The sequence below is a fragment of the Nycticebus coucang genome, chromosome 4 (assembly GCF_027406575.1).
Source record: "Nycticebus coucang isolate mNycCou1 chromosome 4, mNycCou1.pri, whole genome shotgun sequence".
Lineage (NCBI taxonomy): Eukaryota > Metazoa > Chordata > Mammalia > Primates > Lorisidae > Nycticebus > Nycticebus coucang.
The window spans coordinates 44,569,155-44,582,930 of NC_069783.1; the positions used below are offsets into that span (position 1 = coordinate 44,569,155).

At 49.5% G+C, this 13,776-nt stretch overlaps 1 protein-coding gene across 2 annotated transcripts in view; it reads left to right on the top strand.

Moving 5' to 3' along the window:
* PRKCE (protein kinase C epsilon) overlaps positions 1 to 13,776 on the top strand; it is a 551,144-nt gene that overhangs the window by 521,831 nt on the left and 15,537 nt on the right. Inside the window, exons 13-15 of one of the 2 annotated variants that reach the window (XM_053589740.1) lie at positions 216 to 404; positions 4,591 to 4,737; positions 12,626 to 12,734. In XM_053589740.1, coding sequence (XP_053445715.1) covers positions 216 to 404; positions 4,591 to 4,737; positions 12,626 to 12,715 — 426 coding nt within the window. In that variant the 3' untranslated portion in view covers positions 12,716 to 12,734. The remainder of the gene's footprint in view (positions 1 to 215; positions 405 to 4,590; positions 4,738 to 12,625; positions 12,735 to 13,776) is intronic. The other variant, XM_053589739.1, reaches the window with a different exon arrangement.

A 13,776-nucleotide genomic window follows, 5' to 3' on the forward strand; every position in this document is an offset into this window, starting at 1 on the left:
ACTTTGGAGAAATGGCCCCAATACAGTGCCTCCCACACTCAATTTTCTCCAAATTTGCTGATTTAGAACCTCACCTTCTGTGTCTTGAGACTGCTCTACAGAGGAGTAAGCTGGAAATGAAGACACAGTCCTTCCCACTGGTGTCTGTGGCGCCGGTGTTGCCAGGAGTTGGGGGGTCACTGGTGGTTCCTGACGGTGCCTGTTTTCATGAGCAGATCCTGCAGGAGTTGGAGTACGGCCCCTCCGTGGACTGGTGGGCTCTGGGGGTGCTGATGTACGAGATGATGGCTGGGCAGCCCCCATTTGAGGCCGACAATGAGGACGACCTGTTTGAGTCCATCCTCCATGACGACGTGCTGTACCCCGTCTGGCTCAGCAAGGAGGCTGTCAGCATCTTGAAAGCTGTGAGTCACTGCCCACCTCCAGGGCTCTGCTCCCGTGGGGTCCTCTGCTGCACACTCTTCCTCCCTCTCTCTCTGTCTCTGCTCACAACTGCAGGGGTGGAGTTAAGCACAGTTACCATGGGGTGTTCCGGAACAGTTCAGAGGGTTGCAGCGGAGAGAATAGGGCGTGGGATGACAGGCTCTGCTTGTAGGAAAGGGACGGTATGCTGGGCTTCCCAAGGTGGGGCGCCATGTACATCTGTGTCCACCAGCACTGCAGAGGGAGCAGCACCCACCTAACTGCGCTGACATCACTTCTGCTCTTTCACCTCTCCCTTGCCTGCCGCTTGTGGCCTACCTCAGTTGGGGGCTTGTGATGGGGAACAGGGTGAGAGGACCCTTCCCACCAATGTCCGTGACAGCATTCCTGTGGCTGAACAGCCAGTCAGGATAGTATAGGTCTGGTCTCCTCAAGATTTGAGCAACGTGCCAGAGTTAGGCATGCAATAGACCATCCCTGCCCCTACAGATAATCCCTCCAGTGTGAACAATGTTTTCATACACTCTCAACACGACCTTTCCACCATGAAACAACACTTGTGCTGTGTCAAGTAACCAGTGTTACCTACTCCTTTTTGGAATCTGTGAAAGCTGAGGTGCAGGGAGTTTAAACAGCCAGTTTGCCCAAGGTTACCCACTGGGCTGAGCCAGGATTGGGGCATTCACCCAGGACCTTGACTTCCAGGCTCCTTTCACCCATCAGATGGCCCCAAAGTTCACTGGTATATATGCCACGGCCACAAAATTTGCCACATTCTAGTGCCCTCTGCACAATTTTCTTGTTCTTTTAATTGAGTCTCAATAGTTATCTAATTATATGTATTTTACAAGAAAATTTATATCATTATTGTGGGTAAAAATATCAATATGACTTGCCATAACTAACTAAAATAATTATATGAAAAATATTAATATTAAATAAATGTTAAATAAATATTAAAGCCCTGTAGTAGGTGTCTGGGGACACATGTACCATGTTTTTCAAAATGCCACATCAGAACACATCACTGTTTTCTATAGATCTTTTTTCTCCCTCCCTTCCTTTCTCTGCCTTCCTGATATATTTCCCTTTCTCTCCCACACTCCCTCCTTCTCTCATTCATCAGTTCAGTGAGCTACTATTTATTGAGTCTTCCCAATGTGCAGGGCACAAAGTGGAGACTAATGTGTGTCCGAAGGAGAAAAGGGATGTGAACAGACAAGTACTGGGCAGCTGCAAGTCCAGGCTCCCCGTACCCTAAACACTTTCTGCCTGATTTCTCTCCAACCTCCTCCCTTTTTACCTTCCTGCATAGAAGCAGAGATCGTGTGGGAAGAGCGCCTCGTCCAGTGGGAAGGAATCTTGCTTAGGGGGACTAGATTACCCAATTTTTCGAATTAAATTTTTTCTTTGTCCAGTTTATATAATATAGGTCTATATATTTCATTATTTGCTTGCTTTTTAATCATATGGTTTTTTTTGGGGGGGGGTTGTTTTTTGGTTTTTGTTTTTTACAAAAACACGAAGCATAAACTAAGATAGAGTGAAAGGTCTTTATCTCATTCTTGGTCCAATCTGCCTGTTTTCCATACATTCCACTCTGCTTTTAGATTTTTTTATATATCATTCTGAATTTTTTAGGTATTAATATACACAAGCAAAGATAAAGATATATTTTTCACTTTTTCATACAAACATTAGGGTGCTGTACATCTCCACAGTGTTTCTTTTCCCACTCCATGATAAATCTCAACATGTTTATTCATTGGTTCTACTTCACTTGCACTTTGGAGCTACAACTCTGAAGCACCACCACAGAGCGGTCTTCTGGGAAATTGACTTGGGGTAGATACAGGAACCTTTGCCTTCCCTAATGCCAGAGCCCCAGCTTGTTCCAAGTCAACTAAGTAGCTAAGGGAAAACCTCTAGCCTCTGAGGCAGCCAGAACGCCATGCCCGGCACAGCTGATCATTAGCCCAGCACCCCTCCCTGTGAGTCGCTTGCCGGCACCCTAGCTGAGCCCTTTTACTTTGGAAGACCCAGAGCAGTGGTTCTCAACTAAGGGCAGTTTTCCCCCCATCTCAGATATTCAGCAACATCTGGAGGTATTTGTGTTGTCACAACTGGGTGAGTGTTACTACCAACAGGTAGTGGATAGAGGCTGGGGTGGGTGGGCTGCTGAACAACCCACGATGCACAAGACAGCCCCCGTGACAAAGAAGCATTTAGTCCACCTGTTAATAGCACCAAAGTTGAAAACTCTGAACTACAGAGATTCAGAAGTTAAAGGTTATACCTATGCTAACTGGCTAGTAGGGTAAACGAGAAGAAGAGCCCCTGGTTCAGGGGTAGCTTCAGACCTCTGTGTTTACCTCTGGCCCTCAGACTTCCCTCCCGGAAGAGGGAGGATAGGAGGAGTTGAGGAAGTTAGGAGGAGACTTCTACTCCTTTGGCCTTGAAGCACTTCATTTCCTGACATTGTCACTTGATTCAGGGCCAGGCCAGGATTTCCATACCTCTGGTCACTGAGCTGTCTCTGAGGGCTGCTGCCTATGTGAAGATGGTGCAGAACTCAAGAGAAGATCTTCTGCACCACAGAATGATGCAATTATGCAGTATACAACCTGTGCAACAGCCCAGCCCAGAGCCCCCTACTCAGTCATTGCAGTTTACTGTCTGTTCAGCCAGGTGCCGGGCAGATAAGACTGATTCCTATGTCATAGAGTTCACCAAGAAAGAGAAATGTTTAGACAAATGACAATTTACATAGACCCCCCCACCCCCCAAAAAAGAGGTCCAAGGCATCAAAGGGGATATAATCTGGGGAGGCTTCACCGAGGAGGTGGCATTTTGAGAATGCCTACGGCCTAGAGAGGATTTCAACCAGAAGGAATAAAGGATGCAGAAGGCCATCAAGGTAGACAGGTTCAGTCTGAGCAGCTTCCACGTATCAAACTAAGGCACATGGACTTTATAGCATGGGCCACCAGAGCTGTGTATGCAGAGGTCACCTCGATGTCTTGTAGACTAGAAAAGTGAACTGCCTTGGTGCCATTCCTCTGATCTACTCACTGCTCTTCTCTCTTATCTGTGGTTCTCTCTGTCCGGCAGCATTTAACCTGTGCTCACGTGCTTTGGTTTTAAGAGCACCAGGCAAGAGATAGTAGGAGCCTCTCCTTGTCCCAGAAAATCTTCCTTATGGATGAAGCTTAAAATTCTACCTTTATGAGTGTATTCCTTGGGGTTACACTGTGTTCTCTTAAGTTCCTTTTTTTAATATGTAGACACTCAACCTTCACCCTGTGAAATGTAAGCCTTTGTATCTAACACACATGTGCACTACTGGCTCTCAGGAATATCTCCTGCTGGAGCTTTTGTTCAAGGTTAGACTGGCATACGTCTGCTCATTCAGTGTTTACCATTAGAACTGATTCATTTAATAGGAAAAGTAAGTTCATCAGGGTGTGTGGGGATCACAAGATAACCAGCCAAAATATCCCCATCACCAAAGAAAATGTCAAACACATCAGTGTGAGTTTTCTTGCATACAAGCATTGAAAAGCAATAAACCCTTGTCTGTTTTTTTATCTTTTAACTAACATAAGCATTTGTGTAGAGATTACAGATTCAAATGTCGAAACAGTGGAGAAAGCCCTGGTCTAGGGAGAGGAGAGAAGCAGGAGGTGCCTTTGCTAATTTACCTGCTCAGTGAATACCTGGGCCTCTTTCCTTATCTTATCAAAAAGGACTGTTTCCCTCTGAGTGTAAATGAGCTTATCAGTCTCTCTGATGTGAATACTGGAGCTGCTGAGGGGTGGGGGATCAGAAAGTTAGTAAGAACCCAAGTTTTCAATCCCAGCGGGGTACCTGTGTCACCTTGGCCAAAGTAATTAACTTTTCGTTGCTTCAAGTGTCTCCCTTATAAAATAGAGTTAAAGAGAATAACTGGGAGGATTGTGTGAGGATGAGATGAGTTAACATATAATATGTTAGAATGGAGACGGGGGCATAGGAAATTCTATGTAAGAGAGAAAACCCAAGGGGAAGGCGCCTGAAGATGCAGAGAACAGACTTGGGGGATGATGCTGAAGATGTTGCCGTGGCCGGCTTCCATTTTTTCTTCACAGCCTGTGCCACTAATTCTGACTCATGTCCTTATCCCGGCAGTTCATGACAAAGAACCCTCACAAGCGCCTGGGCTGTGTGGCAGCACAGAACGGTGAGGACGCCATCAAGCAGCACCCGTTCTTCAAGGAGATTGACTGGGTGCTCTTGGAACAGAAGAAGATCAAGCCACCCTTCAAGCCACGAATTGTAAGTCAGGCCCCACACACATTCTCTACGGTGGGGCGGGCCTGGGAACGAGTGTGGCAGGCTGCATGTGCCCAGGGAGAGTGGTCTGGGGACACATTTTACAGCCAAGATGATAAAGGCAGGAGGTGGCCAAGACTCTCCCTAAGAGAGAGTCTCTTAGGCCTTAAGCCTTTACAGCCAAAAATATGTACCCTCAGCAGTAAGCAAAACGATGATTTATATGGGCCACAGAGAAAACACCTTTTGTCTTAATAGAGATTTATTTATTTTGATTGAAAATTACAAATGATACAAGTTTGCCAGAGACATAAGGTATCTTTATAAATAACTGGGTGTGTTTTCCAAATGAGGCAATCAGTGTAAAGGAAAAGAGCAGCTCAATAATAGTTGTGGTTATTATGTAGAGCTAGCACAGAGCAAGAGGTTGGGACTCAGTGACTGGAGTAGGGAAAGCCTGTCCCCGTGGGAGCCTCATGGAGGCCTGCTCCACAAAGCTGGCTCCCAGGGCCCTCCTAGACGCTCTCCCTGCCTTCCAGCATCTTAGACTTGTCATGCTGCCAGCTGGGGAGAGGGTGTTGCAAAGGATGTTTGAAGCTCAGAGGGTGAGACAAGGAATAGAACTGCAGTCTGAGCTTGATACGGAACAAAACCCATGTCCTGGAAGTGGCCTTCTGCTAATGTGGGGAGATAGTCATGGTGTACTTCGTAAAGTTAGAGTGTGTGTCTTTATCTCAATTCTGCTGCTTTGTAACGCAAGGAGGCAATCATTGATTCAGACTGAAAATTAGGGTAGCCAGCGGCAGGCTCGCCACAAGCTGACGGGGAGTGTGTAATACAAGAGTTGACTGGGCAGGAGACCCGGGGCTGTGGGGCTGGGCTCCCAGGCAGGGAAGAGGAAGGCCTAAGATCATCTGCTCAGCTGTGGGTCACCAGCATTCTGTCAGATGAGCTCTCCCTCCCTACCTCCAAGTACAGAAAACACCCTCCTGTACTTTGTGAACCATCAGAGGAGAATTTCATTCTATTCGAGGAGGATTTCTGGGGAGTCATTTCTTAGAAATGTTCCACAGTGGGGATGGGGAGAGTAGTTCTCTGGGCAGGTGTGGTCCAGACCTCAGCCACATGGGAGCAGGCAGGGTTCACTGGCCCTGGCCCTGCGTCCTGTCTCCATTCCTTATGTACTTCCGCTCTGGTTTTCATGGGTCCTCTTGGGCAGCACACAGCTTGGGACAGGTGGGACTTGAGTTCATCTTCCTTCCCAGCATCACCTTACTCCACCCCACTTCCACCACAGCTCCAGGCCACCACACTGAGCCCATGCTGTGGGTTTGGTAGACTGGGAAGGTTTGGGGCCCACGCTCCCTGGGCCACCTGTCCCTCAGTGCCACCAGGCTCCCTGAGCATGCCCAAATGCCCAATGTCTGGGGGCTGAGTGCCCCCAGATTAGCTATGTCCCTGGCAAAATGGGAGATATAGGACACCAGTGGCCTGGCAGAGGAAGAAGAAAAACAAAAGGCTCAGATGTGAGGGTGACTTTTAATGTCAGTTTAATCTAAGTTAATTGACCCAAACAAAGATGAGAAGTAGTTCTAAGAATCCAGGCCCAAGCAGGAGAAACCCAGGATGAGACACGGGCTTATCAGATATTAGCATAGGTCTACAAAGTGACTTAAACTTAAATCAAGACTCTAGGTCAACAAAACCACTTGAAACTAGGCTTGTGGTGCTGGCCTGGGCTGAGGTGGAGGAGAACCCTGCTGCTTGGGGCAGGGTGGGAAGGGTCAGTGAAGCCCCAGGGAGACCATCAGTCAGAGGCGTGCATAGAGAGGGCCTGGTATGAGCAGAGGCAGCCAGAGGGGCCATGCGGAAGGCAGAAATTAGGAAAGAACCTTAAAGTGTGGCTGCATGGAGAAGAGTCTCTGAGCTGTGATAGATGATAGAGCATTGCTTGCCAAAGGTCGTCCCGAAAGTCCTGGCAATACCAGGAATTCCTCAGTGGGACATCCAACTTTCATGTGAGCCAAGTTAAAATGCAGACCTTCAAAGAGGAGTCCCACTTTGAGCAGTAGCTGGCTTCCCCATAGAGTGTGGGAAGAATGAGGAAGGGCTACAGAGAGCAGGTGTGAGGTAAACAGATGGAGCCCTGAGGGATGGGGTAGAACTTGGGCACGGAGGGGAGAGGAAAAGAGGGAAGAAGGAAGCAGGAGGGAGGCTAGCTGGCAGTGACCAGCTCTACTAAGGTGCAGGCTTCACTTTGGTCCAGGTAGGCAGGGAGCCCCATAAAGCTGTCCGTGGCCAGGAGAGAAGGTCTGCTGTGGGCAGGGGTATGAGGTGGCCCCAGGAACCAGCAGGAGGAAGTACATCCCTGGGTCAGGTGGTCATTCCTAGCAGGGATCTGATGGGACGCTTCTAACACCTGAAAAACAAGACCCAAGTGCTTTCCTTCCTTGAGCCTCTTGGGAGCCTCCCACCTGGGACCAGAGGGCAAGACCCCTCTCCTTTCCTGGGGGGCTCGAGTAGGCTTTCAGTGACAGAGAGGACAGGGGCCATCTGGGAGCTCCCACTAATTTCAAAACAGCCTTAATCACATTTCCTAGAGTCCAACTTCATCACCACCTTGGAAATCATCTCCTGTCCATGTTTCTACTCTCCTCACCTCCCTGGGCCTTCAGACTTTAACCTGGATGCTGTGGGGGGTCATGGGAGAGGGTATTTATTAGGCTGGTTTGAATTCAGTTGGGAGGAGAAAATTAGAACATCCAGGGAAAGGGGAGGATAAAATATAAAACAGACATCGTGCCAGAGGTGTTTCTGGTCACACACATGGAGCTGAGAGGTGTTAAGTGGCAGAAAAGTCTCAGCTACAGGTCTTTAAAGACTTATTCAAGTTATTTAAATGTCTCATCACATTTACATCCATGGGACTAGAGATTCTCTTAGGAGAAATATCAAAATTGGAAAAGAAAAGAATGCTCCGCATGTGCAGCAGATGGGAAACATGTCCCCAATCCGTCCCTATGTTGAAAGCTCTTCTCCAAAAAGTGTCAGTGGCACCAGCCTGAGTCTTCTGTGGGCTTGTGTATAGCAGAAACAAATTTGTAGTTGGATTAAAGCCCATCACAGTAATGAATATACTGTATTTCACATCTAGACAGCCTTGCAGAATTAATGCCCTTAATCCAGCTACTTGGGAGGCTGAGGCAGGAGAATTGTTTGAGACCAACCAGGGGAACATAGAGAGATCCTGTCTCTAAAAAGAGAGAGAGAGAAACTCAGATGGGCATGGTGGCGTACGCCTACAATCCCAGCTACTTGGGAGGCAGGAGGATCTTTGGCATCCAGGAGTTTGAGGCTGCAGTGAGCTATGATCATGCCACTGTACTCCAGCTTGAGTGATACAGCAAGAACCTATCTCTAAAAATAAAATAAAACACTAATAGAAAAACTCACGTGAGTTTTCACTCCCCTCTAACCAAAAGTTGACTCCAGGGGTATGAGTGCCTGCGTAGCTCAGGTAACAGCAGTGAGAGTCAGAGTCAGCGTGACCACAGGCAAAATAGATTATTAACCACAAAAGGTCATTGGAGAGATACTAGGAAGCTAGATATATCCCCACAGAGGTTGTCCTTCTCCTCATGGGGCAGAGAGTTCCATCACAAGACAGGAGAAGGCATTCCTTGGGCTTAAGGCATCATATAACTTGAGGGCATATCAGATGCTTTCCTAGGACGGCTGGGAAGAAAGGGCTTAGACCAGGGAGGAAGGACAGCAGGTCAGAAGCAGCCAGAAACAGTGTGAGGATCTTAGGTCCTGTGTCTTGAGGACAGACTCCAAATCAAAGGACAGACACTGTGATAGGGAAAGGGGTCAAATCTATGAGCAAACATCAGCTCTATAATTTGGTGGCAGCCTCAAAGAGGCTTGTGTTTTAATAAGCAAGGAAACCAGATGCACAGGCTCCCCTACTCTGGTAAGACGAAAGACCTCCAGGGCGATTCTGTCAAGTGCCTGCCTGAGGCCTAAGCGGGGCCCCGGGTTTGCTGTGTCTTGGGCAAGCTCCACTCAGAGCCACGCCCTATTAGCATCACACCAGAATGCCACCAATCCCCAGGAACCTGCTGACTCGCTATTGCCCCACTCCTCTGCTGGCCATACTGAACTGCATAACCTGGGGGGTCCTGGCTGTCCCATCCAGGGAGGAATTGGCTTTGTCAGGTGGTAGGTGCAAGAGATGAGGCTGGGAGTGGTCATGTCCCCGGGCTAGGACAAACGCAGAGTGAAGGTGCAGTGGCATGTTTTCCCAGGGCCCCCTGTGGCAGAACCTGCCAGGCACAGCAACTCTGTGTGCAGCTGCAGGTAGGGGGTCCCTGGTCACCCCCACAGAGACTGAGGGTGTGGCACAGAACACTCTTGGGCCTGACTTCGGTCCCCTTCATAGGAGCCTCCCTCTCTGCAGATATCACCAAGGAGATTGTCCAGATTCCTAGCTGGAATTTGGCCTTTCGTCAGGTTTCAATACACCTCAGTTGGCTGCCGTCCCCTGCGGGCTTTTGCCTTCTTGAGATGTTTGCTAAACTGAGGTCTCTGCTCCCTGGGCTCCTAAGCCCACCTGCCTAACTCCTGCCCTGACTCCCCAGCTATCATCCGTCTGACGGGGCTTCCTGACTTCAGGTCGATGTCACTCTGTGCTGACGCCAGTCAGTAGTTTGCAGTGGGCTCTGTCTTCAGCATGGAAATTTCCCCTCATCTGCCCTCTTGGCCCTCTTAGGTGCCTCCCGCTCTCCACTTGCTTTGTGGTGTTCCTCCTGCCCACCCTGGACCCTCCCTATACTGAGCTGATTTTGTGCCAGGGAAATGCCATCAACACCAGACCAAGGGCTTTGCGCCATTATGTACTCAAATCACTTTTCTGGGGGCGGCTCGCTTCAGGGTAAGGGTGCACGGTGTGGGGGGATGTTTGGTGCCCCAGCAGTGGGGCATGAGGAGAGTAGGAAAGCCAGCAAGGGGTGAGCCAAAGCCTTCGATACTAGAGAAAATCTCCAAGCATACAGTTCATCGGTCTGTCCCACTGGAGATTTTTGTCCCTAGGTGGTGGCATTATCTATCTAACTGCCAATAAAAGTAACATGTCCAGCTTTTGTGTTATAGTGGGCTGCCTTCTCTGGGGACTGTAGGGGGAGAGCGATGTGTTCACTGTGGCTGGAGGGTGGCATCTGACCTTGTAGATCTTGCTCACTGCTGGCCTCGCTCCTGCATACCATCCCTTCCCCTCAAAGTGTCAGGTCTGAGATTACGGCTCCCAGGGCTTCAGTGCTGGGATGGGGGGAAGCAAGCATAGCCGGGAGAGCTGCCTCCCCAGAGACCTAGCTGTCCTCAGTGAAAGCCGGAGGCCTGGGGGATATGCCGGCCGAGTAAACTTCTCTTGTGTACGTGTTCTCTCTTTTCAAGTTTGCTTCAGTGTGAATGTCCCTCTTTAAGGTAAGGCCTCCAGAGTGGGGAGTCTCTCCAGGTAGGTGAGCCTCAGGCCTGGTGACACAGAGGCCCCTTCCAACCTCATGACCGTCTCCATTCAGCCATCCGCGCAGCATGGCGGCCCGAGGGAGGCCTCCCCTGCATGCTCCCGCATGACTGGGCTGTGCTGAGAGAAAACCTGGGAAGTGGGCTCGAGACCTCACACCTCACCAGTGTAGCAGCCTGAGGAGGAGCCCTGCTGAACAGGCAGCCCTTCCCCAAAGCCAGCCCACCTGCCCAGGAGACCACCTGATAGCATGGGCCAGAGTGCCATCCCCATCCTCCATCCTGGCTGAGCTGGAAGAGGAGTGTGGCCCAGTCCTGCAGCCCTTCATGAGGACATCTGCCCCTGGACAGCGTTCATACCACAGGGAGAGAGTCCTTACCATCCAAGAGGCTGCAAGATCCTTCCCACTGCCAGGGCTCTGGCCCACAGATGAAGGACCCAGGAGAAGTCCAGAAATCTATTTTTGGTAGTTGGTCCAGGTGGCAGCATGGTACAGTGGACAGAATAGTGTCTCTGACTTCAGAGAGACTCGGGCGGGACTGAAATCGCTATCACAGGATTGCCACGTAATAACGAGAAGCCACCTCACCCCTGGCCCACAGGCCACCTTGGTCCCCAAGCTCCTCTTCTGTAAAAGACTCCTTCCCTTGTAGAATTCAGACAGGGTTGGATCACAAACCTGAGCTCCTTTGTGCATTGTGGATTCTCGATACATTTTAGCTCCTCTCTCTGCATCCACCACCTCCCATCCCAGCCTGGTAAAGGTCCCCTTGGACCCCAAGACTCCAAGAATCAAGAGTTAAGGGTTGCAGGAGGAGGAGTGGTATTTGGAGACTGGGCTGTGACATCAGATGTAACCAGGTTCTAATTTGGGCTGTGGGATTTGGGGGAAGTCCTCTCCTCTCTGAGCCTCAGTCTGCTGATCTATAGGCTAGGGACAGGGTTACTATGAAGAATAAACAACAGCAGTTATGTGAAATGCTTAGCACAGTACCTGATATACGGTGAACATTTGGGTAATATGGATGCTGACAGGAGGGCAGCAGGGTCAGAGGCTGAGGGAAGCTGGACTAGACAGTACTTCTGTTCCAAAGGGACAGAGGGGCCAGGAGTTCAGATGAGGGACTGGGCCGTGCAGCACGGCACCGGCCAGCACAGGTCAGAAGGGCATCCGAGGACTGGTAGGGAGCACAGTCATTTTAGAGTCCTCACTCTACCTCCGCCCCAAGAGTTTGAGCCCTGGGGTGGGTGGGTTGGCCTGGGCTTGATGGGGCATTTCTATAAGCTCCTGAGTTTTCCTTTGTGACTTAGTGGCTGTCAAGTCAGGCTGTGCCTTCCTGGGTCCATCAAACCAGTGTGTGTTGAACTTCATTTCCTCCCTGCCCCACCAGCACTGGGAGTAACGCACAGCCCACCTGGGACACGGCAAGACTGGCTGGAGGACAGAGAGGAGAGCAGGAGAGATCAGAGAAGGTTCCCTAGAGGAGCTGGGTCTTGGCAGAGAAATCTGGGAGGGTGAGGGAGGGAGAAGGAGAAAAGAAGGATCTGAATCAGTTCTAATCAGCAGGGGGTTATTATGCATATACTTTGTGCCTGTAGAGCCCTAGAGGAGAAGGTTGACAATAGGAGGAAAAGAATCCCTTACTTCCACCCTCACGTCTCCACGGGAGAGACTCAGTCATGAAAAGTGCTTCAGTGATAACAGGCAATAGGGTGAGATCCAGCACCCGACTCCTACTGGACGCTCATGTGGGACAGGAGTTTTGAGCTTTGCCTCTCGAGCTTAGAGGACAGAGGGTGGGAGATGGCTATAGAGAAACAGCTGGGAGGCTGGGCTTCCAGGGGCCGGACCTCTGTCAGGCCACTTTGGACCCCCATTCTGAAGGAACACCCCATCCAGTGCCCTCCTTCCCGTCACTGTGAAGAAAGCTAAAGGACGTCTGTCAGCCAGGAGCAGGTCAGTGGTCAGAGGCCAGTTCCTGTGTGTCAAAGCAAAGGCAGACAGAGCCTCAGAGCTTCCCCAGAGGGGCTCAGCCTCCAACCAGCATTTGCTACTGGAAGGTACAGGCACCGAGGGGCATTTTTCAAGCTGACATGTAAAACCCCAAGTTTAAGACCTGAAATCTCCAAGGGCACATCTGTCCTTGAGGAAAGGTGCTGTGGGGAATCCAGTTTTACACTGGGGGCCCTGCGATCCTGTTTACTTCCTATTATTTGTGCTTGGGGTGGGGCAGAGAGGAGGGGAGAAGGTGGTAACAGAATTGGATTTGGCCCAAACTGAACATTCAGATATTATTTTAGAGTTCTTGGACTTGATGAATACGTATTAGGTTTCCTTAAGGTTTCACATCAACCTCAATCTCTCCAAAGGGAGAGGTGCCCAGCTGTGGCTGCTCACCCTGCATGGTGTTCTGGGACCTACTGCTCCTCACAGGGATTTCTTTGGAGTGCAGAGCTTGATGTCAGTGGAGGATTTCAGGTGCGTGAGGCCAGCTGGGTGTGGAAGAGGGACCAGAATGGTTGGACCAGTGAAATATGAAATACACCTGTCCTAAATAGGGAGATGGAGAGATAAGCCTTCCAGAGTGGAGCTTATCAACTGAGATGACTTAGAAAATAATCCAGACCTCGACTTGGGGCTTTAGCCAGACTCCTTCCTCCTCCCTGTAGCAACTGGTGTCTCAGTGAGTGTTTGGCAGCACCAGGACCTGCAGACTTTTGGGGGCGGAATAGCTGATCTAGACTTGGTGTGTGGGTGCTCCACCAATCTGAGAATATAGTAACCCCAAAATATGGCGTTCCAGAATTAAACACCCACGCTGTGTCACAGGTGGTGAGCTAAGGGGAAACGCTGACCCAATTGGGTGCCGATTTCTGCTGTCACCATCTGTGAGACCCCAAGCAAGTCACTGACTCCCTGTACTTCCTTCCAGTAAAATTAGTAGTAATTGCTAAGATTTCTTCCATCCTCAGCCATGGAAATGTGCTCCATGAGGGCGAGGATTTGCAAGGTTTTTTTAATCAACTTTATTTCAATAAAATTTACATAGACTAGAACGCACCCATTTAAAGTGCGTTTTTGATGCATTTAAAAAATATATACTTCCAAGTAACCACCAGCACAATGATTACATAGAACGTCTACGTCCTGCCAGAAAGTTCCCTGATGCTCTCAGCCCCAGGCAACCCTGCTCTGCTTTCTGTCATTGGAGATCAGACTTGTCTCTTCTAGAGTTTCATATAAATGGAGCCACATAGCATGTACTTTTTGGGGTCTGGCTTCTTTCACTCAGCATCATGTTTTTGAGATTTGAGACTTATATGTGGGTCATTATGAAAGTTTTGAGATACATAAACTTCAAGAAATGTAAAATCCACATGAACAAACAAATGAAGCCCTCAGAAACTGAACAAGTTGAAACTTGCACAAGTGAATCAGACAGGATGCTGTGGAAAGTGTTTCTTGGGAGTGAAATAAGGGATAGTCCCTTGACATTTGATGTCTCAAAATGTTCGTAGTG